The 25,957-nt window shown below is 45.4% G+C and overlaps 2 protein-coding genes across 3 annotated transcripts; one reads left to right on the forward strand and one right to left on the reverse strand.

The window, feature by feature from the left end:
* Positions 1-62: 62 nt before the first annotated feature.
* On the forward strand, positions 63-4,088 carry DDIT3 (DNA damage inducible transcript 3). The gene is made up of 4 exons (XM_045553537.1): positions 63-223; positions 2,510-2,557; positions 3,162-3,409; positions 3,503-4,088. Exons 3-4 carry the CDS (start codon positions 3,272-3,274, stop codon positions 3,869-3,871), a joined length of 507 nt encoding a protein of 168 aa, XP_045409493.1. The 5' UTR covers positions 63-223; positions 2,510-2,557; positions 3,162-3,271; the 3' UTR covers positions 3,872-4,088.
* MARS1 (methionyl-tRNA synthetase 1) lies at positions 4,027-23,290 on the reverse strand. 2 transcript variants are annotated; one of them, XM_045553528.1, is made up of 22 exons: positions 23,049-23,290; positions 22,145-22,235; positions 21,904-21,982; positions 21,691-21,825; positions 21,272-21,347; positions 20,860-21,032; positions 20,592-20,698; positions 16,379-16,495; positions 16,031-16,234; positions 15,054-15,255; positions 12,125-12,199; positions 8,271-8,441; positions 8,025-8,120; positions 7,774-7,891; positions 7,183-7,396; positions 5,850-5,981; positions 5,643-5,747; positions 5,361-5,547; positions 4,691-4,762; positions 4,528-4,551; positions 4,346-4,438; positions 4,027-4,247 (listed from the first exon to the last, which is right to left on the reverse strand). In XM_045553528.1, the coding sequence occupies exons 1-22, from the start codon at positions 23,155-23,157 to the stop codon at positions 4,101-4,103; spliced, it is 2,727 nt and encodes a 908-aa protein (XP_045409484.1). In that variant the 5' UTR covers positions 23,158-23,290; the 3' UTR covers positions 4,027-4,100. The 2 variants fall into 2 exon arrangements, with proteins under 2 accessions (XP_045409484.1, XP_045409485.1); XM_045553529.1 differs by lacking the exon at positions 4,528-4,551.
* Positions 23,291-25,957: the final 2,667 nt, after the last annotated feature.

A 25,957-nucleotide genomic window follows, 5' to 3' on the forward strand; every position in this document is an offset into this window, starting at 1 on the left:
GTGGCGGATGTGAGGGATGAGGCGGGGCCAATGCCGGCGTGCCGCTTTCTGATTGGTAGACTTCTGGATACCGCCCCAAGAGGAGGGCAAGGCCATGGTAAAAGATTACAGCTCTACGATCCTGAGGTCAGAGGCTTGAGTCTAAGACATACAGCATATCATGTTGAAGATGACCGGGTGGCAGCGACAAAGCCAAAATCAGAACCGGAACCTGAGGAGAGAGGCGAGTACTGACTCCCCATCTACCCTTCACCCTCCCGTCTTTGCGAACATCAGTTGTCCCCTCAAAGTTGGACCGTCCGATCTTTAAAGATGTGCCCTGCTCCCTCCGCCATGAAGTTAGGGACGGTCCGTGGGAGGGAGTGGGAGAATCCTTTATTCAGGGGTGATACTTACAGACTCCTCTTCCTTCGGACGACAGCGCCACTCTATCCCCGCCTGGAGCAGGAGCCCTGCTCTATCCTGCTAGGCGAAAGGACCTCGTCTGCCCTCGGGAAATTCATTCTGTCCCGTCACCAACTGCAGGCCACCTCTTTAGGCCTGTCTGGTGGAAGGCGGGGCAGCAGGACACACCCCCGCTCTGAGAAGAGTGGGAGACTGTGGCTCCGGCCTTTTCAGCCGCTTCGCCACCAGCGGCATTCCCCCTACCCCACCCCCAGTCCAGTCTCAGCTGCAGCGCCTCGGGGGTCAGCATGGCCACTTTGGTAGCTGGGGCTCCTGGGCCCTGCAGAGAACAGGAGAACCTCGAGGAGACTGAGGCTTTGGGAGGAGGGGTACTGATGGACTGGGAGCGGGAGGTGGATTGTCCCTTTCCCCCAGAGGTCTCTGGGCATCCCGCATGAGAGCAGCCTGGATATTAAGTGTGGGAAGCCATATGGGGTGTCCCCAGTGTATTGTCTTTCCCTTGGGGTTGGTTCCTGCCTCTCTCCTCTGTCCTGTCTCCCCACTGATCTCTGTGTAACCATTGCATCAGGTCAGCCCCCTTTTTGGCTCTGTAGCCCTCTGGCCTGGGGCTCCACTGCTGATGAAAGTCAAGTCCCACACACTGGAAGACAAGGGAGGCTTCCCCAGGGAGGACAGCCCTGCAGAGAAATACTCAGGGTGATATTGCATCTCCAGTCCCCAGGGATAGGCAGCTGCCGCTCTGCCTCTGGTCTTAGTCCTCCTTTCCCTGTAAGAGAGATTGAGGGGAATTTACCCGTTCATTCTTAACAAATACTTAATTATGTGCCAAGCAGTTTGGGGCCCAGGGTATATCCATGAACAAGAGAGAAAAAAGTCATCTCAGTGGGAGGCATACAGTAAAACAAAATATAAGTGCCAGGGAGAAAACTAAAGCAAGGAAAAGTATAGAGAAGGGTGGAGGTTACAGTTTTACATGAAGTGGTCAGGAATTAACTCACTGAGGTGACATTTAACTGAAAAACCCAAAAGAGGCAAGGCAGTGGGCCATACAGTTATGTGGAAAGAAGAGCTTTCCAGAAGGAACAGCCAGAGCAGAGACCCTAAGATGGGAGCATGCCTGGTATCTTTAGGGAACAGACCAGTGGACTGGACTAGAGTGAGAGTGGTAGATGAAAAATCAGGGGCAGGGAAGGAGCATATTGTGTAGGGCCTTGTAAGCCATTTTGAGGACATTAGCCTTTAATATGCATGAAATAGGAAGTCATTGGAGGGTTTGGAGCAGAGGAATGACCTAAGTTTTAAAAGGCCCACGCTGCTATTACTGTGAACAGACTCATGGAGGAGTGGCAAAAGAATCGGGAAGAACTTCTGCAATCAGGAGTCTTCTACAGTAATCCAGGGGAGAGAGGATGGTAAATTGATATAAATTGGAAACAGTGGAATTGGTGAGAAGTGTTTAGATTCTGGGTATTTTTTTTTTCCATTTGGAAGTCAACCTGGGCATTTTTAAGGAGTTAGGAAAATTTACTAGTACTTTGGATTGGATTGTGGGGCGTGAGAGGAGAGGAATCAAGGGTAATAACAAGGTTTTTTGGCTTAAACAACTAGAGTTGTCATTTACTGAGATGGGGAGGGGAAGATCAGGAGTTTGTCTTTGGACATAGTCTGAGATGCCTGTTAGACATTGGCAAAGAAATGGCAAGGAGGCAGTAGACAGCAGAGTTGGAGGCTCCAGAAGAGGTCCAGACTGGAAATGTACATTTAAAGGATGTCAGTGTGGGAACAGAAGCAGGAAAATGCCACTTGATTTGTTCCCTTTCCTGTAGTTTAGTTCTCACACCGTGGCAGTTTTGAGGCCTGCCCTGAATTTGCAGAAAGCTGAATTGGCCAGGACTTTGCTATTATGTAATCAGGACTACAAATGTCAACGACTAAAAATAAAGGAAGTCAGGCTCTCTTCTGTCCTTGGAAATGGCTACAGGGACCATTAACTATCCACAAGACCGGAAGTAAGGAAAGACAAATAGGAGGCTGGAGATGAAAGGAAAAAAACTTGCCTGTCCCTCTTCCAAAAATGGCTAACATTTATCTTTATTCTCCACAGTGTTCCAGAAGGAAGTGTATCTTCATACACCACCACACCTGAAAGCAGGTAAACTTAACCCTTTCCCAAAACCAAGTCCTAAGAGATTATGAAAAGACCTAGAGAAGGTGGGAGAGGAGGGTTTGAATCTGAGCAAGAGTTTCCTATTAGGCTATGTCTATACTCCTGGCCTGCCCCAAACAAGGTGACCAAATTACTATACCTAATTGAAAGCTGGCCCTCAAAGAAATTACCAATAGATAATTGGTTTATTTTACCAATCTTCAGTCCCATCAAGGTTAGACTGACCCAAAGAACTATTTGCCCAAGCTCCCCACACAGGACAAAGGAGTACAAATGGCCTGGTAATTGCCCCTGGAAACTACCAATAGTGTTCCTAAGTAGAGCTGAGGACTTTTACTAGGAGCTCATAAGAATGTATATATCCAGGCACTTCGCTTTTTCAAGTCCTGGGCAAAAAGGAGGGAATATTAGTATGGACTAGGAGTTGTAAATTTCAAAGGGCAAGATAGTAAATATTTTAGATGTTCAGGGCCACATAGTCTCTGTCACGACTATTTATTTCTGCCATTATAGCACAAAAGCAGCCATAAATAATATGTAAACAAATAGATACGGCTGTATTCCAATAACACTTTATCTACAAAAACAGGCAGTAGACCAGTTTGCCAACCTGTGATAGAGACTGCTGTGTGGAGCTTATTCCACCTACTCCCCGTTATTCTGAGTATATACTTTTCCAGACCTGATCCAACTGCAGAGATGGCAGCTGAGTCATTGCCTTTCTCCTTTGGGACACTGTCCAGCTGGGAGTTAGAAGCCTGGTATGAGGACTTGCAAGAGGTCCTGTCCTCAGATGAAAATGGGGGTACCTATGTCTCACCTCCTGGAAATGAAGAGGTAAGAATGCTACGCCTAAAGGTAACGTTGGGGGGGACGTTACCTTTCCCTTCTCATTCCCTTCTATTCTCCCCTTTCCTTCTTTCCTTGAAGGAAGAATCAAAAACCTTCACCACTCTTGACCCTGCCTCTCTGGCTTGGCTGACTGAGGAGCCTGGACCAGCAGAGGTCACAAGCACTTCCCAGAGCCCCCGCTCTCCAGATTCCAGTCAGAGCTCCCCAGCTCAGGAGGAAGAAGAGGAAGACCAAAGAAGAACAAGGAAACGGAAACAGAGTGGCCATTCTCCAGCCCAGGCTGGGAAGCAACGCATGAAGGAGAAAGAACAGGAGAATGAAAGGAAAGTGGCACAGTTAGCTGAAGAGAATGAACGGCTCAAGCGGGAAATCGAGCGCTTGACCAGGGAAGTAGAGGCAACTCGCCGAGCTCTGATTGACCGAATGGTTAATCTGCACCAACCATGAACAACTGGGACCGTCAGTCCCCGACTCGGGCCACACTGCTTACCTTTCCCAGAAGTGGCTACTGACCTTCTCTCTCACCAGCACCAATGATGTGACCCTCAACCCCACATACTCAGGTGTAAGGCTTGGGATAGACAAAAGGAAAGAGTCTCTGCTTGTATATAGAGTGTACATTTATTCATTACTGTCCATAGCCATTAAAGTGATTTTCTATGAACCAGGTTCTCTTTCACTTTTTCTTCTTGCCTTTAGAGGTTTCCAGGGGTTTCCCCTCAGCTAGAGCCAACTGTTTCTTTAGATCCAAGAGTTTGGCCACCTCTGCAGCAATCTGGTTCTTGTCTGCCTTTTGTGCTTTCAGTTCTCGGACAATGTTGCCCTAAGGGAAGGTGGGGTGGAGAGAATAACAGTGAGACCAGAAAAGGACCTATTTAGGATTCAGCTTTCCCAGTCTCCCACAGGTCTTAGGCTTCATACTTGTTTTGTCACTTCATCCATCAACGCTTGTATCAGCTGTGGCCCAGCTGTTGTAACAGTCTCTACAACTTGTGGCTTAGGGGACACTTTTGCCTGAAGAAGAACAACAGAGTTATCACCAGTGACCATAAATATCCCCTGACCTCCAGTTTTATATAACATCTCAGGGGGTAAGTGATTACCTTTAACTCCAAGAACTCTTCTAGCTAAGACAGGAAAGAAAAACTATAAGTGAGGAAGCATCAGAGCCAAAGGAAAGAGTGCTAAGTGAAGACTACTTAGGTAACTAAGGGGGTGACACTGTGGCTGTTGCTGAGTGAGATGAGAGCACAGTCTTCAGCTCACCTGGCCCCCTCCAAAGCGCTGCCTCAAACTTTCAATCTGGTCATTTTCCAATTTTTGGAACAAGGGACTGACCTGTTAAAAAAGAATTCCAGAATCATTCACTGATTGTATAGTCTATACAGAGGACCTCTCCAACCCCAATCTCTGACATTTAGGAACCCTAAATGTGTTGTAGAAGAAAGTGGAGCATAACACTAAGCTAATACTAATTTCAGGAATGAATTCAGAAAAAGCATTAGCATTCCCTATGAAAGCCCAAAGAATGAATAGGGGCAAAGATTATATAAACTGTCTAATGATGCTAGGTTGATCCAGAAGTTCAGGAATGTACTTTATCATCTTGCGTCAAAGAGAAAATGGCTACCCTGTATTCTCCCTGCCCACTGTCTGCTAACATTATGGAGACCAGTTGATCATGGTGTTTCTTCAAACATCTATACAGTAGTTTTATGTGCCAGGTACTGGCTTTGGGCATGAAGAACAATGAGGATATACAGATATACTGGACTTGTGAACCAAGACCAAGGACTTCATATAAGAAATTTAAGAGTCCAGTGCCCAAAGTAAAGCTGGTGAGATGTTAGGTCTACTCTAACCCCACCCTAAAGGCTACATGGAAAAAGTATAAATTTTCAGAGAGGCTGGCTCTACCAACTCTCAAGAGACCTACTGTGCCAATCTGGTGTCCTGCTGGTAAGGTACACAGGAAGTCTGTGAGCAGGATACTGCAGGCTGGAGCTGGGAGCTGCAGCTGGGCCTGGATGGTGGCGCTAACCGTGGGCATGTAAGGCTGGAGCATAACGGACAGCAAGGCTGCTATGTTCACTGCCAGGCCAGTCACTGTGCCTGCCCGCTGCCTGGGGAAGAAGAGGTAATAGTCAAAACCTCCAGAAGGACACAGCTGACCAGCCAGCCACCTTATTCCTATAGCCAACCCTAGCGCTTTACCTACCTGTCAGCCTCACTGCCTTTAATCCGCTTCCAGGGCTCATTCACCTGAATGTATTGGTTGCCATGTCGAGATATGGTGAGGATACTGCGTAAGGCATCACGGATTCTGGGAAAGGATGAAGCAGGCCAAGGTATTAGGTCCTACAGGGATCAATCAGTACAGAGCTCTCAAATGCCAGCAGATGAGACAAATGTGCAGGTTACTTACCGAACCTTCTCAAGCAGCTGGTGATAGTGCTGGAGCTCCAGGGTGACATGGGCCAGCAAGCGCTGATCATCAGGAGTAAGCACCATCTCGGGCACGTAGCCCCCAAAAAATTTAGACACAAACATCCCAGCTCTTAATTGGGGATAGAAAAGAAGTGAAGAAAGAAAAAGTTTTTTTTCCTGAGATAATACCTGACTTCAGGAAATCAGTCTCCTTATTGACTTAATTTCCACAACTGTACATTCTCTTAGGATTCCTGCCCGTAACTTATGTCTCCTGGCTCCCTCAAGCTAGAAGGCAAAGCTTTACAAATTAATTCTTTTTTTTTTTTTTGAGACAGAGTCTTCCTCTACTGCCTGGGCTAGAGTATAGTGGCATCATCAGCTCATTGCAACCTCAAACTCCTGGGCTCAAGCAATTTTCTCCTGCCTCAGCCTCCTGAGGAGCTATGAATACAGATGTGCACCACCAGGCCCAGCAAATTTTTACATTGTTTTTGTAGAGATGGGGTCTCACTATGTTGCTCAGGCTGGTCTCAAACTCCTGCACTCAAATAATCCTCCCGCCTCTGGCTCCCAGAGTGCTGGGATCACAGGCATAGGCCATGCACCTGGCCTTAATTCTTTATTCTGTTTCTCCTCTAAGAATCTGACTCTGTACATAAAGTTAAGCACTGTATGTTTTATTTTAAGAAGTTCATACTCAAAATGACCAAGTTGAAATATGTGTTAATCAACTACTCTAGTAAGGACTGTTAAATGTGGTTAATGACCAAAGCTGAAAGGGTGGGTAACAGGACTGAGCTAAAGGTCCAGGACTCAGAGGGTGGAACTGAGGAATCCTAAGCCATGCAGGATATTTCTTTAGATTGCAGAAGAGCTGAGATAAGGACCAGTAATAGAATGTGAACCTAAAGTAACAAAAATTCTGAATAATACAGCAGAAGCTTCCTACCCCTACACCAAAATAACCTCTTTCTTCAGCCAAACTTTTCAGTTATCTGCAGGTGAACTGTTTTGCTGGGAGAGACTACATTTTTAATTACATAAAGAACATTAATAAGAAATTTGCAAATAAACAATTTGCAAAAATTCACTTTGTGACCAATTTTAAAAAATCACATCTCTAACAGCTAACTGTTCCCTCAAGCATACAAAGCCTACTATGTGCTAGGAGCAGATCCCAATGGACAGAAATCAGCTTTCCATATTGTCCTTCCCATCCCTCACAGCCTCTTGCCCATTTACTAGTTCTCTCCACATTCCCATGTCCTGAGGGAGAATGAGCCCCATCCCAGCTCATCTGTTGACTCTGACCCTTTACCAAGTCCCACCTGTTGATGAAGTTGCCCAGGTTATTAAGCAGCTCAGAATTATTCTTGAGCAGCATGTCTGTCCAGGAGAAGGCACTGTCCTGGCCCTCAGGCCGAATGTATAGCAGATAGAAGCGCCAGATGTCAGCAGGGATTCCTGTGTCCTGGGCCATGTCCCCAAACACTCCTATACCTCGGCTCTTAGAGAATTTCCCATCTTCGTAGTTCAGGTACTCTGAACAGAGAATGAGAACCACCTGCTCAAAAAAAAATCACATCCTTCCCCCTCTCTGACCCACTGCTTCTTCTTTCCTCTCCCTTAACCCAAACCATGGGTGTCCAGAAACATTTCTCCTTGAGTAGCTGGCCTGCACAGAACTTGGGAGTTCCTTCCTATCCATTCTGACCTTTTGTTTTCTTTGCTTACAACAAAGTTTTAGCTTTAGACTTTTGCTTTCTTCAGGTTCCTGTTTCCTTTCTCATTTTTAATTATTTCCTATTTCATCTCAACTCCTAACTTAAGACCTAGCACCTCTCCAGAATCTTCCTCTAAGTACTGCCTCAACCCTCATTCCCTAGAAACACCCATCTGTAGTCTTCCAGGGTGCCTACCTGTAGCAATGAGGTGGCTGACCAAGGTATAGTTGTCCTCACTTCCTAGGGCTGAACAAGGAAACACTAGGCCATGGAAGGGAACATTGTCTTTGGCCATGAACTGATACAGGTCCACCTAGGAGATTATAGTCAGGAGAGAGATTTCCTGAAACCTCCTTCAAAGACTAAAGAAATACCAGGCACCCAACCCTAACACCACAACCCCCTCACGCACACCCTTCCCACAAACAAGCTAACCAACTGCTCACTTGCTCTGGGTTCTTCCACCATCTCTCCCACTGGTCTGTGTAGTTGGCTGTGATGGACAGGTAACCAATAGTGGCATCAAACCAGACATAGAATACCTGGAGAGTCAGGAGGAGGGAAACATGATAGGGACCAACCCAAAGTCTCAGACTGAAATGAGACATAACCAACAGTCTATTCTGCTAGCCCAGGGTCTCAACCCTAAGGTTGAATAATTTGAGATATAAATAAAGGTTAAAGGTTTTTACCTTGTCCTCAAAACCTTCTAAGGGTACAGGGGTTCCCCATTTAAGGTCTCGAGTTATGCAGCGTGGTTTGAGGCCATCCCGAAGCCAAGAACGAATGATAAACCGAGCATTGGGTGTCCAGTCACTGCCAGGCAATGTCTTCCCCAACCACTCCTCCAGTCGCTTTTCTAGCTGAGATGACAGAGAAAAGACAGGGCTGACTTAGGATAGTCTCATACATGGTTAGCATAAGGATAAACATGTGTAACCTTGTTGGAGCACAGTTTAGCAATATATGATTAAAATTAAAAGACTCCTGACTTTGACACAACAATCCCACTTCTAGGAATTTATTCAACAAAAACAGTCACAAGGCTGGGCGCGGTGGCTCACACCTGTAATCCTAGCACTCTGGGAGGCTGAGACTGGTGGATCGCTCGAGGTCAAGAGTTCGAGACCAGCCTGAGCAAGACCCTGTCTCTATTGAAAAATAGAAAGAAATTAGCTGGACAACTAAAAATATACAGAAAAAATTAGCCAAGCATGGTGGTGCATGCCTGTAGTCTCAGCTACTCGGGAGGCTGAGGCAGAAGGATTGCTCGAGCCCAGGAGTTTGAGGTTGCTGTGAGCTAGGCTGACACCACGGCACTCTAGCCCAGGCTACAGAGCGAGACTCTGCCTCAAACAAACAAACAAAAAAACAGTCACAAAAAAGCATAAATGTGTGTACATAAAGAAATGCACTGGCTGGGTACAGTGGCTCATGCCTGTAATCCCAGCAATTTGGGAGGCTGAGGTGGAAGGATTACTTGAGCCCAGGAGTTTGAGACCAGCCTGGGCAACACAGTAAAAGCCCATCTCTACAAAAAATTTTTTTAAAAAATTAGCCAGGCATGGTGGCATGTGGCTGTAGTCCTAGCTACTTAGGAGGCTGAGGTGGGAGGATCGCTTGAGTCCAAGCATTTGAGGTTACAGTGAGCTATGATCACACCACTACACTCCAGCCTGGTTGTCAGAGCAAGACCTTATCTCTTAAAAAAAAGAAAGAAAGAAAGAAATGCACTGTTTATGATAGCAAAAAATTGAAACTAACTCCCACTGTTCAGATGAGTTTAAAGAAATGCAGTGTATCAATATAATTAAATATTTACAAGGCCATTAAAAAGAATTGTAGACCTGCTAAGTATTGACATGAAAAGATCTTCAAAATATATTAAATACACCAAATTGTATATGATATAATTCCATTATAAAAATTAAAAATACACATTAGTAGAAGGCCAGAAAAAATTCTGAAGAAGATATGTATTAGTGCTGAGAATACATTAATCCTCAAATGGGATTATGAGGGACTTCTACCTTTTATACCATTTAGTTCTATTGCATTTTTCTTTTTCTTTCTTTTTTTTTTTTTCGAGATAGGGTCTCACTGTGTTGCTCAGGCTAGAGTGCAGTAGCACAATCACAGCTCACTGCAACTTCAAAATCCTGGGCTCAAGTGATCCTCCTGCTTCCACCTCCTGAGTAGCTGGGACTACAGGCATGTACCGCTACACCCAGCTAATTTTTCTGTTTTTTTATAGAGATGAGGTCTTTCTTTGTTGCTCAGATTGGTCTCAAACTCCTAGCCTCAAGCAATCCTCCTGCCTTGGCCTCTCAAAGTGCTAGGATTATAGGCACGAGCCACTGTGCCTGGCCTCTATCTGCAATTTTAAAAACAAGCTTATATCACGTTTATAAGCAGAAAAACAAAGATAAATCTTTTTTTTTAAAAGGATGCTTTATGAGATTCATCCACATCAATACCATACTGCTGTTAATAAAAGAATGGGGTAAGCTTTTGAAGCATGGCAATACACTCTATTCGTGTGGCTATGGGGAAACAGGCACTCACACTGCTGGTGGGAATGCAAAACTTAGGAGAATATGGCAATAAACTACATATGTATTTACCCTTCACACAGCAAGTGATCACTTTTAAGGAATTTATCCTGAAGATAAATTTCAAACAATACAAAAATACATATGCACTGCAACATCATATGTTACTGGAAACCACCTAAATGTCAAACACAGGAAATTGGTTGAATAAACTAGAGTACTATGCTGAGTGGAGTACTAAGTAGCCGTTAAAAACAAAGGAATGAGGATGATCTCTATGAGCTAATATGGAGTGGTTTCTATAACTTAAGTAAAAAAGGCAAAATGCAAAAGATGATATATACAGTTTGCTACCTATTAACTTATTTTAGTACTAGAACAACTACACTGAAGGGGGAACAATAATCCAAGTAAGTTTTGAACACATTATTTGATTAAACCCTCAAGTCCAGGGAAGGGGTCAGATTTGCCAACAAATGCTAAACTCTTTTTAGTAGGTTTGTTTTTTTGTAGAGGTATGGGTGAAGCAATCCTGAAATTATTTTAGGTGTATTATAGGATTGAGCAAATGAATAAATGGGCTGATGCTTGTTAAGAACCAGGATACCTACTGTAGAAAAAGGAAGATACAAATATGAAATAAGAGAAAGTGCAGAAGAACCCTGTGGGGATGGATTGGAATTGCGGGTGTCAGTATGAATCAAAAATAAATGCCTAACTCTTTGCTCAAAGGGCCTAGAAGCAAAGACAACTCAATAGCAATGAGCACATCTACCACCTAGATTTTGGTCTCTAATCTTGTTCCCTACTAAAATCAACCAGTGCTTTGTGGAGACATGGTTGATTTCAAGGCTCAAACAAGATGAACCTAGAGTATCTTCTAATGCCAGAAATTTAGTAAGGGCTAAAAAATGGTAGGAGATCTCAAAAGCAAAGAATAGGCTCCCAATGACCAAATAGGGGACTTTGAATATGAATATAATTTAGGACAGAAATGAATTATAAACAATTGAAAAAAATAGGAACCCATGAGTCTACAATGATAATATATAACTAAATTACCAGCCTGAACAACATGGCGAGACCTCGTCTATACGGTGTGGTGGCACATGCCTGTAGTCCCACCTACTCAGGAGGCTGAGGCAGGAGGATAGCTTGAGCCCAGGATTTCAAAGCTGTAGTGAGCTATGATTGTGGCAACAGAACAAGACCCTGTCTCAAAAAAAAAAAAAAAAAAAGGAAGTAAAAAGGAAAAAAAAGAATATTGGGATAATTGATGGTAGATCAGATAAATATATCAATGTTAAATTTCCTAAAGTTGTTAACTATACTGTGGTTATACAAGTGTCTTGTTTCTTAGGAAATACGCACACTGAAGTATTTAGGAATAAAGAAGATATATATGTACATATGCTTTCGGGGGAGGGTAGAAGAGAAAGAAAAAGGGAGGAAGAGAGAGAATATGCTAAAGCATATGAGGCAAAATCTTAACTGAATCTAGGTAATGGGTACATGAGGTTCTTCTGGGTAACGAACACAGGGTTCTTTGTTCTGGCAAGTTCATTCCTGCAACTTTTTTGTGACCTTGAAATTATTTCCAAATAAAAAATCTAAAAAGAAATAAAAAGGAGGCAAATCTACTAATGTGTAAAATTGGTCAAGATCCATTACAAAGCAAAAGAAAGCAGGTTGCAGAAGAGTGTGAATGCCATGATCCAATTTGCATTATGGAAAAAATAGACAAAAATACTTTTATAGGCACATGTCATTTCTGAATAGACACAAAGGAAAATAAGCAGTAACAAATACTTCCAGCAAGTAGGCCTGCAGCGTTCACTTTGTGCCCTTTAATGTGTTTCATCTCTTTCTAATAGCACATATAATATTTAATGGAAATTGAAAACATTTAAGAGTGATATGCTATCAGTATTTGTGGCTGAAATAGAGGGGGCAGAAGACTCCTGAAAACTAGGTTGAGGGAAAGGCCCACTTACCTTAGGCAAGTCCAGGAACAGGTGCTGGGAGGACTTCACCACAGGGCACGATCGGCAGACTTTACACTGAGGTTTCTGTGAAGGAAAATTCGAGAAGAGGTGACCCAGGGCAGGATGATCAGGATCAGGCCTGCAGGCCAGGAGGAGCAGTCCAGGCAATGGGAAGGGCATAGAGGGATAAGCTCCTCAGTCTGCCATCTAGCTTAGCTTCATGTTCGCACCTGGCCAACTCATCAATTACTCCTGGTCTGCTCTGAACTTGGAGACTGAAGTCTGCATAGTGTAACGTTTTCTCGATACTATCATTCCAGAGTAAAAAAAGCATTCTCTGAGCACAGGCTAAGTACAGAGAACTGCACTGTCCTTTGCTGTGTAAGGGGAAGAAGGAAGGATGAAAGCAAAGACATACCCCTCTCCTTGAGGAGGTTATAACAAAGTTAGGGAGAGATGGCTTGCATACGAAAGAAGTACAGACACTTACAGAGCAAGATGTCCAGAAAGACTTATGTGGTACAAATTGACTACATAAACACCAAAGGGTAATGGCTAAAGGAGTAAACAGTTAGGTGGAGCTAATCAATGAAGGCTTCCAAGTGTTAATCTTGAGTTTCCAAAGGTCAGAAATTGTAATTCTGAGGACCTCTCTTCTGAACTCCACATGCCTACATCCAACTGCCTACCTAACAACTCTACTTAGATGTCTAATAGACATCTTTTTTTTTTTTTTCTTTGAGACAAAGTCTCACTTTGTTGCCCAGGCTAGAGTGAGTGCCGTGGCGTCAGCCTAGCTCACAGCAACCTCAAACTCCTGGGCTTAAGCGATCCTACTGCCTCAGCCTCCCGAGTAGCTGGGACTACAGGCATGCGCCACCATGCCCGCCTAATTTTTTCTATATATATTTTTAGTTGCCCAGATAATTTATTTCTATTTTTAGTAGAAACGCGGTCTTGCTCAGGCTAGTCTCGAACTCCTGACCTCGAGCGATCCACCGGCCTCGGCCTCCCAGAGGGCTAGGATTACAGGTGTGAGCCACCGCGCCCGGCCCTAATAGACATCTTAAACTTAACAAACCCAAAAAGGATCACTCCATCCTACCTGAAAGCCTGTTCCTCTCTTAATCTTGCTCGTGTTCATAGAAGGTACTACCATCTACCCAAGCTGCTCAAGCCTAAAACTTACAAGTCATCTTTTTCTTGACCACCCCAAATTCTAGTTTATCCAGGTCTACAGAGTATACCTCCAAAATATATCTCAAGTCCTTCCATTTTTGTTTTCCCATTTCTAGTGCTACTAATCAGGTCCAAACCAGTATCATCCCATTTCTGGATTCTTTTTTTTTTTTTTTTTTTGAGGCACAGTCCCGCTCTGTCACCCTGGCTAGAGTGCCGTGGTGTCAGCCTAGCTCACAGCAACCTCAAACTCCTGGGCTTGAGCAATCCTTCTGCTTCAGCCTCCTGAGTAGCTGGGACTACAGGCATGTGCCCCCATGCCTGGCTAATTTTTTCTGTATATTTTTAGTTGTCCAGCTAATTTCTTTCTATTTCTTAGTAGAGACGGCGTCTCGCTCTTGCTCAGGCTGGTTTTGAACTCCTGAGCTCAAACGATCCGCCCGCCTTGGCCTCCCAGAGTGCTAGGATTACAGCCATGAGCCACCACGCCCGGCCCCATTTCTGGATTCTAGCCTCTCCAAATCCTTCTCCGTATTTTCTCTATTGCTTATCTCCCATCCATTTTCCACAGAGCAGCTTGCCATTAACTAGAATAAAATCCAAATTCCCATAATGGCTTAATAAACCCCGGTGATCTGGCCCCTGCCTATCTCTCTGACCTCATCTCAATCTACCCTTCTCATTCACTATGTTACAGCTACATTGGCCTTTCAATTCTGCCTTTTCAGCTTTTTGCTGCCTCCTGGCCTTTGCATTTCCTTATCCTTCTACCTACAACATTCTAAACCCCACTTCTCACGCTCCTTCTCATTCTTCAGTTAAACTCTCAGTTCAGGCTGGGCGTGGTGGCTCAGGCCTGTAATCCTAGCACTCTGGGAGGCTGAGGCCGGTGGATCGCTCAAGGGTAGGAGTTCAAGACCAGCCTGAGCAAGAGTGAGACCCTCGTCTCTACTAAAAATAGAAAGAAATTATCTGGCCAACTAAAACTATATAGAAAAAATTAGCCAGGCATGGTGGCGCATGCCTGTAGTCCCAGCTACTCGGGAGGCTGAGGCAGTAGGATCGCTTAAGCCCAGGAGTTTGAGGTTCCTGTGAGCTAGGCTGACGCCACGGCACTCACTCTAGCCTGGGCAACAGAGCGAGACTCTGTCTCAAAAAAAAAAAAAAAAACAAAAAACTCTCAGTTCAAATGTCACCTCCTCTGAGAGGCCTTCCCTAACTACCTTACTTAGAACTTCCCCCAGAAGTCAATCTCTCTCACATTTTCCTGACTGTTTATTCTGTATTTATGTTATTTCCCTGTTTAGTGTTGGTCTCCTCTCCACACTAGACAAAAGTCTATCTTGTTCACTGTTACATCCCCAGCACCTAGAACTCTAACTGGCCTGTTCTAAGGACTAAAAAAATATGTCAAATACATGTATGAATAAATAAATTAACCAATAAGTAAACATGGAATGGAAGGCGAGAGGAACTTATTGGAGAGAAGGATCTAAACAAATGTAGATCAGGTGAAGCAAAAGCAAAGGTCAGAAGTATAAACTCAACTTGTCTACTTCTTAGCATAGTGCTAAGCACATAATAAATGCTCAATAAGTATTTTTCAAGTAAACTAAATGATGCATTGCTGAGATGGGGCAGAAAGGGCCATTAGTAAAGGTCTTGGATGCTAAAATAAAAATCCTGAATGGGATGAGACTGGAATCCCTTAAGAATAAGGAACGACTCCTTCCAGGCTCCCATGAGAACCTCCTCTCACCTTGAGCTCAATGGCATTGATGAGCTTGCCACACTTGTCACATTGGTCACCCCGAGCCTCCTCATAGCCACAGAAAGGACACACACCCTCCACAAAGCGGTCAGCCAGGAAGCGGGCACACTGCTCACACCGCAGTTGCTCCACAGTATCTTGCAGCACAAAACCTCGTGTCAGCAACCGCTGGAAAATGTCCTGGGTTATTCTGATGAGGTGAGCAAGGAATAGGGGAGAAACAGTCAAAGGAAGTGGTGCACCCCTCCCTCCTGCCACTCCAACCAGTGACCCAAACTCACTCACTCCAAAAACAAATGAGAAATGAGGCAGATGGCTCCTTAAGCAAAGGCTACCTATTCATCTTTTGAAACTTTCCCTGGATGAGCCCAGACTCCTCACACATATTCCCCAAGTGCCCACATAATCTCTGCCCTCAGTATTTTTAGAATTTACTTTTGTTGAATAAAAACTTATCTGTTCTGTATTCTTTGCTAACAAAAATCTCCAAAAGGATAGGAGTGTGTCTGTTCTTTAATATGTCCTAAATTAAAGAAGTCCAAGTGCTAAACTGCAAAGCACTATCACCTAGCAGTCTATCTACTATGTGCAGTTTTTATAAGGCTTCATATCAGGTAGAGGAAGAACAAGTATCTTTGTTATAAATGCACACAGGAGTGGGAGGAAATGTCTTAAGACTCTGCGGCAGCCAGAGAGGAAGGGAGGCGCTAGAGGGAAAGCAGCTACTTGCCAGGAACCAAAGTCCTGTTTCTTCCCTCCCTCGGCTGCTCCCTCAGCCCCTGGTCAGGTGCCTGCACACAGACTTCCCTCAATAATGCCTGGATGACTGCCCAGGGCAATACTCACATCCTAAGTTTAGGAGGAGCGTCTAGACAGCCACCCTGGCTCCTTCTGTCTCCAGTATATCCTCATTCCCCCAGTCTCAGCCTTCAATCCCCATTTCTGCCTCATTAGAAGAAACCTACTTGGTCTGCTGTGGAGTGGTGGTGCGACCAAAAATATCAAAGGAGATGTTAAACCAGCGGTAGATGTCAGCATGGATGACATGGTATTTGTCGCAGATTTCCTGGGGGGTTAGACCCTCCTCCATGGCCTTGGTCTCTGTCGCTGTGCCATATTCATCTGTCCCACACAGATAGAGGGTGTTCCACTGGCGGAGGCGAGAGTACCTGCAAGGGACTGTGGTGATCATGACGGGAATGTCTCAGCCACTCCTGGTCCCCAAGATCCCTCCAGCCCTACCCTTGAGGCATCCTATTCTCTTGAGGCCCACCCCTCCCTCAGGAGGTCTCTCCCCCAGCAGCTGGCTCCACCTGGCAAAGACGTCGGCACTGAGCACGCAACCAATGATGTTTCCAAGGTGGGGGACATTGTTGACATATGGGAGGGCACTGGTGATGAGCACATTCCTTTCCCCAGCCACAGGCAACCTGTAAAGGAGGAAGAGAACAGTCCATGGGGGAGAAATAAGAGTCAAGAGAAAACAAAGTACACAAAACGCCTGGACACAGACTTGTTCTACTGTCAGAGGTTCCTGCATATCTGAAGTCTTTCTTCACATGAACCCACAGGACCATAAGATCCCCCCAGCTGTGGATACAAGGCCTGCTTGCCCATAGTGGGCAAGCCTCATGTACTACGGTTAAGGGACCTCATTCCAACACTGATTTTTGTCCCTTTGGTAAAAAGGACTAAATCCCTAAATCGTGACTGCTTCTTTTCTATTTTTCTATGAGCTCACTCTCAGGCTCAGACTTCCCAGGAATTGACAAAACTCTCCCTAGGCTCTGTCCAATCATCATCACTCTCATTACTCCCCAAAACACTTTCCTGGTGCTGACCTCTCCCCTTCTTCCCAGCTGCTATGTTACTATTACCTTAGTCACTCTAGGAAATCCACATAGCTGGTCATTCTATATACAAGTCTTACCAGGTCCTTTTGCACCCCTTGACTCTTTTCTCCCTAACCCACACCTGTCCTTTCCTCATGGCCTGACGCAAACCAGCAGGCCTCAGCTCTGCCTTCACGGCCACCTTCTGCTTCCCACTTTCCCAGGATCACTGCTAGTCATGCCACTCAATCTGCTGTCTGAAGTCACTCAATTCAGTATTCCTCTTTCAGACTCCATCACCCTTGACAGTTCAGCTGCACTCAGCCTGTATCAAGCGGCCTGTCCTAAGCATTGATACCTCACTAAGGCTCCTGTCATCCTTCCAACCATTCTCAGCCTAGAATCACTGGCTCTCCAATTCCTTCACATAAGCCTCACCCTTGTCCCTGCTGCTGCTATATACCCCAATGAAACGGCCCATCTACTTCCTAGAACATTTACAGCTTATTTCCTCACAGCAGATCTCACTAATTTCTCATGCATTCATTGGCCTTCCTCCCCATAACTGAAAAGCATAATTTTCCCTGAAATCCAGCTTAGCAATCAGCTCCTTCAGGAAAACCTTCCTTCAATGACAACCAGCTTCCCACACAGTCTTTCTTGTATCCTGAGTCCCTAATCACTTTGCACCATATTGTGTAGTGCTCCTTTTGTTACCCAGTCACTTGTCTCTCATTATGAGTACGTGTACTAACTACTGTGCCAGATACATAGGTGAGTATGCCCTGGGTTCTGCCCTCAAGGGGGTTCCATTCTATTATAACTGCTGTCTGAGATCAATGCAATGGAGAGATAGAGTGCCAAATGAGTTTGAAGAAAGGCAAGCATACACTCTAAGCTAAGATTAAAAGATAGTTTGGGCCGGGAGCAGTGGCTCACGCCTGTAATCCTAGCACTCTGGGAGGCCAAGGTGGGTGGATCGCTCAAGGTCAGGAGTTTGAGACCAGCCTGAGCAAGAGCAAAACCCCATCTCTACTAAAAAATAGAAAGAAATTAACCAGACAACTAAAAATATGTAGAAAAAATTAGCCGGGCATGGTGGCGCATGCCTGTAGTTCCAGCTACTCGGGAGGCTGAGGCAGTAGGATTGCTTGAGCCCAGGAGTTTGAGGTTGCTGTGAGCTAGGCTGATGCCACGGCACTCTAGCCCAGGCAACAGAGCGAGACTCTGTCTCAAAAAAAAAAACGATAGTTTGATTTGGCTATAGGGTTTTATATGCCAATTGTCTCTTCCTCCTCCACTTATGTATTTAAATGTGTTAACCTGTATAAATACCCAAGAAAAGCTATCTCCTAGTCTCTAAGAGCCCCCAAAGTACTTAGTACTAGACTGAATCCACAATAGATATTCAAGAAATACTCAAAATGAGTAAATGAACAAAGGACAGATTTTCATTAATTCATTCAAATTTTATCAACATCTACTGAATGCTTGGCCCTATGCTAGCACATGGGCTACATAAAAGAAAAGAGCCCTGTCTTTAATAAGTTTACAGATTAGTGACGAAACAGACTTATAATGAGATAATTACAACATAACATGACAACAGGAGCTCCCAGAAGATGAAGCCCTTAAGACTGTCTCATGCTCTATAAAGGAAGACAAGACAGAACTCTCTGGAAGAAGAGTTGTACATCAGGCAAGTAAGATGCAGGTCAGACACAGGCATTCCAGGGAGAAGGAACAGCATGCATAAAGGTGCAGAGGTAGAAATTATAGCATCAGGCCAGCTCTGCTTTCCTTTCAAAACTCATCTTGACCCACTTGCCCCTTGACTGACCAGCCTCCAGCCACTGACCTTTTATCAATTCCTTAAAAGAGCCAAACTCTCTTGCTCCTCAAATCTTTACAAATTAGGTTTCCTCTATCTGAAACTCTCTTTCCCCACCCTTACACCTTGCCTAACTCACTCCTACTCCTCTTTCAAGTCTTAAACATCCCTTTTTTAGAGAGGCCTCTAAATTGGTTGCCTCTGATGTTTTCTCTCATACTATCCTGTTCATAAGACTTCTCAAAATTTGTAATTATGCATATTATAAATTTGTGTGACAGTTTTTTGGGTTTTTGTTTATAAGAGACAGGGTCTTGCTCTGTCACCCAGGCTAGAGTGCAGTGGCCCAATCATAGCTCACTGCAGCCTTGAACTCTTGGGCTCATGCAATGCCCCCGCCTCAGCCTCCCAAGTAGCTGGAACTATAGGCACGCACCACCATGCCCAGCTAAAGTTTTTTCAATACCTGTCTATCCTACTAGACTCAAAGTCCCATGACAGCAGAGGTCCTGCCTGCTTTTGTTCCCCTCTGTACATCCAGCTCCTGGCATACAGAGCCTGGCAAGGAGTGAACACTCAAAATCTTTGTTGAATGACAACATGTCCAGAAGTACAAACACTTTCATTTTGATGGAAAAATCTGTGTATGTGTGAATATTATCTTAGTATAACAGGAGAGTGACAAAATATGATGCTGAACATGTAGACAGGAGCCAGATTGTGAAAGGCCTTGTGAACTACACAAAGGAATCCTCTGCAGAATTCTGAAAAGGGTGAGATATAATATGTGTAGTTTTAAGCAGTCACTCTGGTGGCAGTGGGAGTTGGGGTTGACAGGCAAAAAGTAGGTAAGATACGGTAAGGCCTGATCTAAGGTAGTAGCAGTACGGACAGAGAGGAGGGATGGGTTCAAGGACTATTCAGGAGTTAGAATCAATGACTTGGTAATGAAATAAATAATATAGCAGGGGAAAAAGGAAGAAGTCTAGAAGACACCAAGATTTCCGGCGTAGATTTTTAGGTGGAAGGTGGGGATTGTTCAACTAAGGCAGGTGAATAAGTAGAAGAAAAACAGCAGTTGGCAGGAAAGATAAAAGGTTTGTTTTGCACATGTTGAGTCTGAGATGCCTGAGGAGGTGAAGAAATCTAGGAGATAATATGGCAAATATGTCTGTAGCTCAGAACAGAGATCTGGACTGGAAAAACAGATGTAGCTACTATCAGTGGGTGAAGAGTAGCTGAAAACATGGGTGCAGATGGGACAGCTGGAGTGTCCAAAATGATAAGAGAAAACTAAAAAAAAAAAAGGAAGAAGAAGAAGAAGAAGAGGTGTAAGAATAAAAAGGAGGCCGGGCGCGCAAGAAGAAGAAGAAGAAGAAGAAGAAGAGGTGTAAGAATAAAAAGGAGGCCGGGCGCGGTGGCTCACGCCTGTAATCCTAGCACTCTGGGAGGCCGAGGTGGGTGGATCGCTCAAGGTCAGGAGTTCGAGACCAGCCTGAGCAAGAGCGAGACCCCATCTCTACTAAAAAAACTGGAAAGAAATTATCTGGCCAACTAAAATATATATAGCAAAAATTAGCCGGGCATGGTGGCACATGCCTGTAGTCCCAGCTACCCGGGAGGCTGAGGCAGGAGGATCGCTGAAGCCCAGGAGTTTGAGGTTGCTGTGAGCTAGGCTGAAGCCACGGCACTCACTCTAGCCCGGGCAACAAAGCGAGACTCTGTCTCAAAAAAAAAAAAAAAAAAAGAATAAAAAGGAAAGGATGAAAAACTAAAGAGATGTCAGGAAAGGGGACCTGGAAGGCAGGTTTTGCCTCTACTTTCACTTTAAAAACCAAGCCCCACTCATCTGTCCCTACTCACACTGGATTCTGCGGGGGCCGAAGAGGGGGCAAGCTTTCCACACCCTTCTCCCAAGCAGTTACAGCCATGGCGATCTCCTCCTCAGACAGGGTGGCCAGCTCCTCCTCCTGTGAAGATTGGATAGAATCTCTTACCAGGAAAGAGGGCCCACAGAGTAAAGAAAAACTCTCCTTGCTCTCCAACAACTGAAAACATTAGTCACCATGCTCAAAGTCTGTCTCCTATCCACCTCCCACTTCAGGTCCTGAGGCTCTGCCCTGTTCCAAACCTCAGGCTCATTGGTGACAGCTCTCCCATCAGGGGGGCTGGGCTGGGGCTGCTTTTGGAGGTAGGGCCGGAGAGCCAGGACACCCTGCTGTTTCAGCACAGTCTCTGCAGCTCGCTGACATGGGTCCTGGGTACTCAATGTCTGGAACCAGCTACGCAGAGCACCCAGCTCCTCTGTGGGCATGGGAGAAAAGAGAAAATCAGCAAGCCTAAAGACCTAGATTGGGCAAGCAGGAGTGGACCTCCTCCCCTCCCTTGTAGGGTTTCTCTGGTTGCTTTCTCAGTTCCCTCAGCCATCTTCTGCTATGGTTGCCCTATCAAGGTGCACCTTGAAGTGGGTCCTCAATATTCTACTGCCCATTCTTTAACCCTTACACCAAGTTCCTGGGGTTGGAGTGATATGCAGTTCTCACCAGGGAGGTAGGCTGGATCTTGGAGTAATGGGTATAGTGCTCCCCACAAAACAATGTCAGCTAGAGATTCTGTCTCCTTTGTTGGGGAAAGAAAAGAAAAAAAAGCACAGATAAGACACTCAGTTTCTTCCCAATGGTAATAATAACATCTCATGTTTATTGAGCACTTACTAAGTGTCAACACTGTGTTAAGCACTTTACATTATCTCACTTAATCTTCACAATAACTCAGTGACGTAGGTAGTGATATTACCCCCATTTCACAGATAAAAAAGCTGAAGATTAGAGTTTAAGTGATTTGCCAAAGGTACACTACTAGTAAGTAGCGGCGTTACGGTTTGAACACTCTGGATACAGTCTTCTCTATTAATCCTTATACTATAAGCATTCCCCAAACCTCATCTCAAGGCTCAACTCACCCCAGCCAGGAAAGGCCAGTTCTGACGACTCAAGCTGTGGTCAATGTGAGTCAGAGCTCTCCGGACTGGGCCAAGAACATCTTCCCCCTTCTTGCCTTGGACCGCTAAATAGTACAGTGCAGCAGATAAAGCTGGCTAAAACGCAGGGGACACTGGTCAGGATGGCCATGCAGAGCAAGGGCCTGCCTGCCATCCCCCATGCCTTAGTCCCACCTGTAGCTCTGTCGCTTCCCATTCCAGCCACTGGTTGGTGATGTCATCTTGCTCCCAACCAGATAATAGAAAGAAGTACCTGCCCAGGGAGACAGCAACAGAAAGTGGAATTAGAGGCGCCCATTTTTTTAGCCCATTTCTCACCCCACAGTGAAAACAGTGGTTGTAAGTAAGGCCAAACAAAGGACAGCAAGGCCTGATTTGATTCAGCCACCTCCCCGCACCAAGGACCAATACTAACCGGCAGATGGAACTAGTTGAGAAGAGGTAGTTGCCACTATCCAGTTGCAAGACAGGAACCTTAGGCCGGGTCAGGAATGGGACCATGCACTCTGATGCAGGAGAGGAAAATGGGTGAAAAGTAGGGAAAAGAAAAGAAATGCTTTGTTAACTTAGGAAAACCTCTTATTGTTCAGGGAAAAAGGGAAGAAAGATGGGCAGTCTCAAGCCAGAAGTTTCAGGATAGAACCACTGAAAGGGGGTGGGTCCAGAATGAACTGGAAAGACCAGCAGGTGTTCAGCTGAGACTGCCAGCTGGACACAACAGATGGGGACTGCAGAGAGGAGGTGGTGGTACTGGTATAGTGCTGCAGCCAAGAACTGGAACTGAAAAACTAGGGTATCATGAGGTCTCAGTGGGAGAACAAAATTAAGAGACCTGGAAGGACTGACAAGAGAACCTCTTAAAAGTCACCCAAACAACTAGTCGGGAATGAGAAGAGGTAAACAAAAAGCAGCGTCTGTCTGTCTGTCTATCTGTCTTAGCACGGAAGAAAGGGATTTCCTAAGAACAACCAAAGCGTGCCTAGGGGTTGTCACGTGAGTGACTAGAGAGTGGAAGGGGTTGCCTAAAAGGTGCAGAGGGAAGTCTGGGAAGGGAAAAGCGGCTTACTGGGGAGAGGCGGGTCCTGTAAGACTTAAGGGAGGCTAGAGATGAGGCAAGGGAATTATATGGAGGGTAATTAAAGGAAGTGAACGATATGTCCAGAGGAAAAAAGGGATGGAGTGATCAAGAATAATCGGGAAGGGGTCGATGGGGGTGCGTGAAGGCCGAGGGTTTAACGAAGACAACTGCAGAGAGTGTCTGGGGTGTTTCGGTCCCACCCCCCTCATCCACCGCCAACCAGCACCACCAGCCCGAGTACCTTCGGGGCCTACAGTGCTGATGAGCAGCTCTGCTCTGCCCCGAGCCCTCCCGGCCGCGGCCAGCACGGGTAGGTTCCCCGGGGCCCCCTCGCTCACGAACAGTCTCATTTCGCTGTGAATCCCACGCTGATGCAACCGGAACCGGCCTCCCGCCTCAGAGCCGAGCGACAGACGCGGGGCACGCCGGGAAATGGAGTTCTGTGTTAGGCCACTGCCCTCGCACCGCTCCCGGAAAGTAGACTATTTTCCCATCTTGCAACACCAGGAAACAGGAAAAGACTACCATAGAGATGGGGAGGTTGTAGGTGCGGCGCTAGAGCGGCACGTCCTTTAGTGGGCGGGCCAGAGGAGACGTTTAGGTTTAAAGGCCCTGTGCGCTTTTATCCTCTATACGCAGCTGGCGGGCGGTGACTGAAACTGCGGCGTCATCCTGTCATTTTTGAGGATGAAGTGGCGATGTCGTGACAACGGCTATTCGCAATAGCCGACTCCCAGATTCAAGTTCTTAAGGATCAGAGCTTTAGAGTAGGGAGTTACGATGAGCTTACTTTTAGTGACAAACTGGAAGTTAGCGTAGATATCCATCCCATCAACAAAAAAGAATGTGACTAAATAAATATTGATTTAACACCAGCCTGTAGCTCATATGCAGCTAGACAATCTCATCAAACAGGGAGAGGGACGTCTGTAAGGAAAAGGTCAAATTGAGGGGAAGTAAGAAGGCTGAGTTTGCCAATAAGTATATATCATACAAGGAAGCACCTATCTGTAATTGAGAGAGAGACCTTTCTTTTTCATCTTTATATTCCTATAATAATAATACCTAGTAGTACTCATGAGCTAGGCACTGTTCTAAGCACTTTGTATACATTAATTCATTTAATTCTCAAAAAACTGGCTGGGTGTGGTGGCTCATGCCTGTAATCCTAGCACTCTGGGAAGCCGAGGCAGGAGGATTGCTTGAGCTCAGGAGTTTGAGCAAGAGCCAGACCCGTCTCTACTAAAAATAGAAAGAAATTAGCCAAACAACTAAAAATAGAAAAAAATAGCTGGGTATGATGGTGTGTGCCTGTAGTCCTAGCTACTCAGGAGGCAGAGGCAGGAGTATTGCTTGAGCCCAGGAGTTGTAGGTTGCTGTGAGCTAGGCTGACACCATGGCACTCTAGCCCAGGCAACAGAGCGAGACTCTGTCTCAAGACAAGCAAACAAAAAAACTCAAAAAATTCTGACTAGGTGCAGTGGCTTATGCCTGTAATCCTAGCACATTGAGAGGCAGAGGCAGGAGAATCTTGAGACCAAGAGTTTGAGACCAGCCTGAGCAATACAGCAAGACCCCCCCCCCCCATCTCTACAAAAAATAGAAAAATTAGCTGGGCGTGTGGTGAGCACCTGTAGTGCCAGCTACTGGGGAGGCTGAGACAGGAGGTTGCTTGAGCCCATGAGTTTGAGGCTGCAGTGGCATGATCATAGCCCTGGGAACAGAGTGAGACTCTCTCTCAAAAAACAAAAACAAACAAAACAAACAAACAAACAAAAAAACCTCTATGGCGGTTCTTGGCCTTTTGAAGCTAGGTCACTGGAAGCTTTGCAGCTTCAGCCCAGGATTTTTGGAACATTGGTAGCCCTGAGCTGCCATGAAGGAAGTCCTACTATGCTGACACTGCTATGCTGGAAAAGTCATGTAGACATTCTGGCTGACAGCTCCAGTTGATCCCAGAATTCCAGTCATCCCCACCCAGGTGCCAAACGTGAGGGAAGCCTTTACAGACCAGCCCACCTGCCCACTGAACACCACCAAATGACCCTTGTGGGGTCAAGGTCACATGAGACAGAAGAATGACCAGCTGAGCCCTACCCCAATTTCTGCCCCATAAAATTGTGAGCTATAATAAAATGGCTGTTGTTATATAAAAACAAAATAAAACAAAAAAATGAAGTAATTCTCTCATTTTCATTTTACCATTGAGAGAATAGAAGCACAGAGAAGTTACTTTGTGCCAGGAATTGTACAAGGCATTAAAAGTACTGTATCAACAAAATACATATGGGCTTCTACCTTGGCAGCACTCACAGACTTCCTGGAAGTGAGAAAATCAAATAATCTTTAAAGTGTGACAGGCCGGGCGCGGTGGCTCACGCCTGTAATCCTAGCTCTGGGAGGCCGAGGCAGGTGGATTGCTCGAGGTCAGGAGTTCGAGACCAGCCTGAGCAAGAGTGAGACCCCGTCTCTACTAAAAATAGAAAGAAATTATCTGGCCAACTAAAAATATATACAAAAAAATTAGCCGGGCATGGTGGCTCATGCCTGTAGTCCCAGCTACTTGGGAGGCTGAGGCAGTAGGATCGCTTAAGCCCAGGAGTCTGAGGTTGCTGTGAGCTAGGCTGACGCCACGGCACTCACTCTAGCCTGGGCAACAGAGCGAGACTCTGTCTCCAAAAAAAAAATAAATAAATAAAGTGTGACAAAAGTTATGTCAATGGAAAAAGATCCAAACTCTGTAAAATAATTTAAAAAGGTTTATTCTGAGCCAAGTATGTTTGAACATGGCCAGGAGAGCCACGCCAAAGAAGCCTTAATTGAGTGGTCTTGCCATGGTTAAGTCACAGTTTGGTTTTATACACTTCAGGGAGACAGGAATTAAACATAAAGTCATAAATCAGTACATGGAAGATGTACATTGGTTTGGCCCGAAAAGGCAGGACATCTCAAAGTGGGGCATTACAGGTTATAGGTGGGTTCAAAGAGTCTTTGATTTGTAATTGATTAAACAAATGAAGCTTTCTGGCCGGGCATGGTGGCTCACGCCTGTAATCCTAGCACTCTGGGAGGCTGAGGCAGGAGGATGGCTTGAGGTCAGGAGTTCCAGACCAGCCTGAGCAAGAGCAAGACTGTCTCTACTAAAAATAA

Source organism: Lemur catta, chromosome 6 (assembly GCF_020740605.2).
Source record: "Lemur catta isolate mLemCat1 chromosome 6, mLemCat1.pri, whole genome shotgun sequence".
In the NCBI taxonomy this organism is placed as follows: Eukaryota; Metazoa; Chordata; class Mammalia; order Primates; family Lemuridae; genus Lemur; species Lemur catta.

Coding starts and splice junctions, on each gene's coding strand:
- DDIT3 (XM_045553537.1), top strand. CDS start 3,272: ATGGCAGCTGAGTCATTGCCTTTCTCCTTTGGGACACTGTCCAGCTGG. Junction 3,410..3,502: donor CACCTCCTGGAAATGAAGAG/GTAAGAATGCTA, acceptor CTTTCCTTGAAG/GAAGAATCAAAAACCTTCAC.
- MARS1 (XM_045553528.1), bottom strand. CDS start 23,157: ATGAGACTGTTCGTGAGCGAGGGGGCCCCGGGGAACCTACCCGTGCTG. Junction 5,982..7,182: donor CTGGGCAACTTCATCAACAG/GTGGGACTTGGT, acceptor TCCCCAATTAAG/AGCTGGGATGTTTGTGTCTA. Junction 4,552..4,690: donor AGCGCTTTGGAGGGGGCCAG/GTGAGCTGAAGA, acceptor TTCCTGTCTTAG/CTAGAAGAGTTCTTGGAGTT.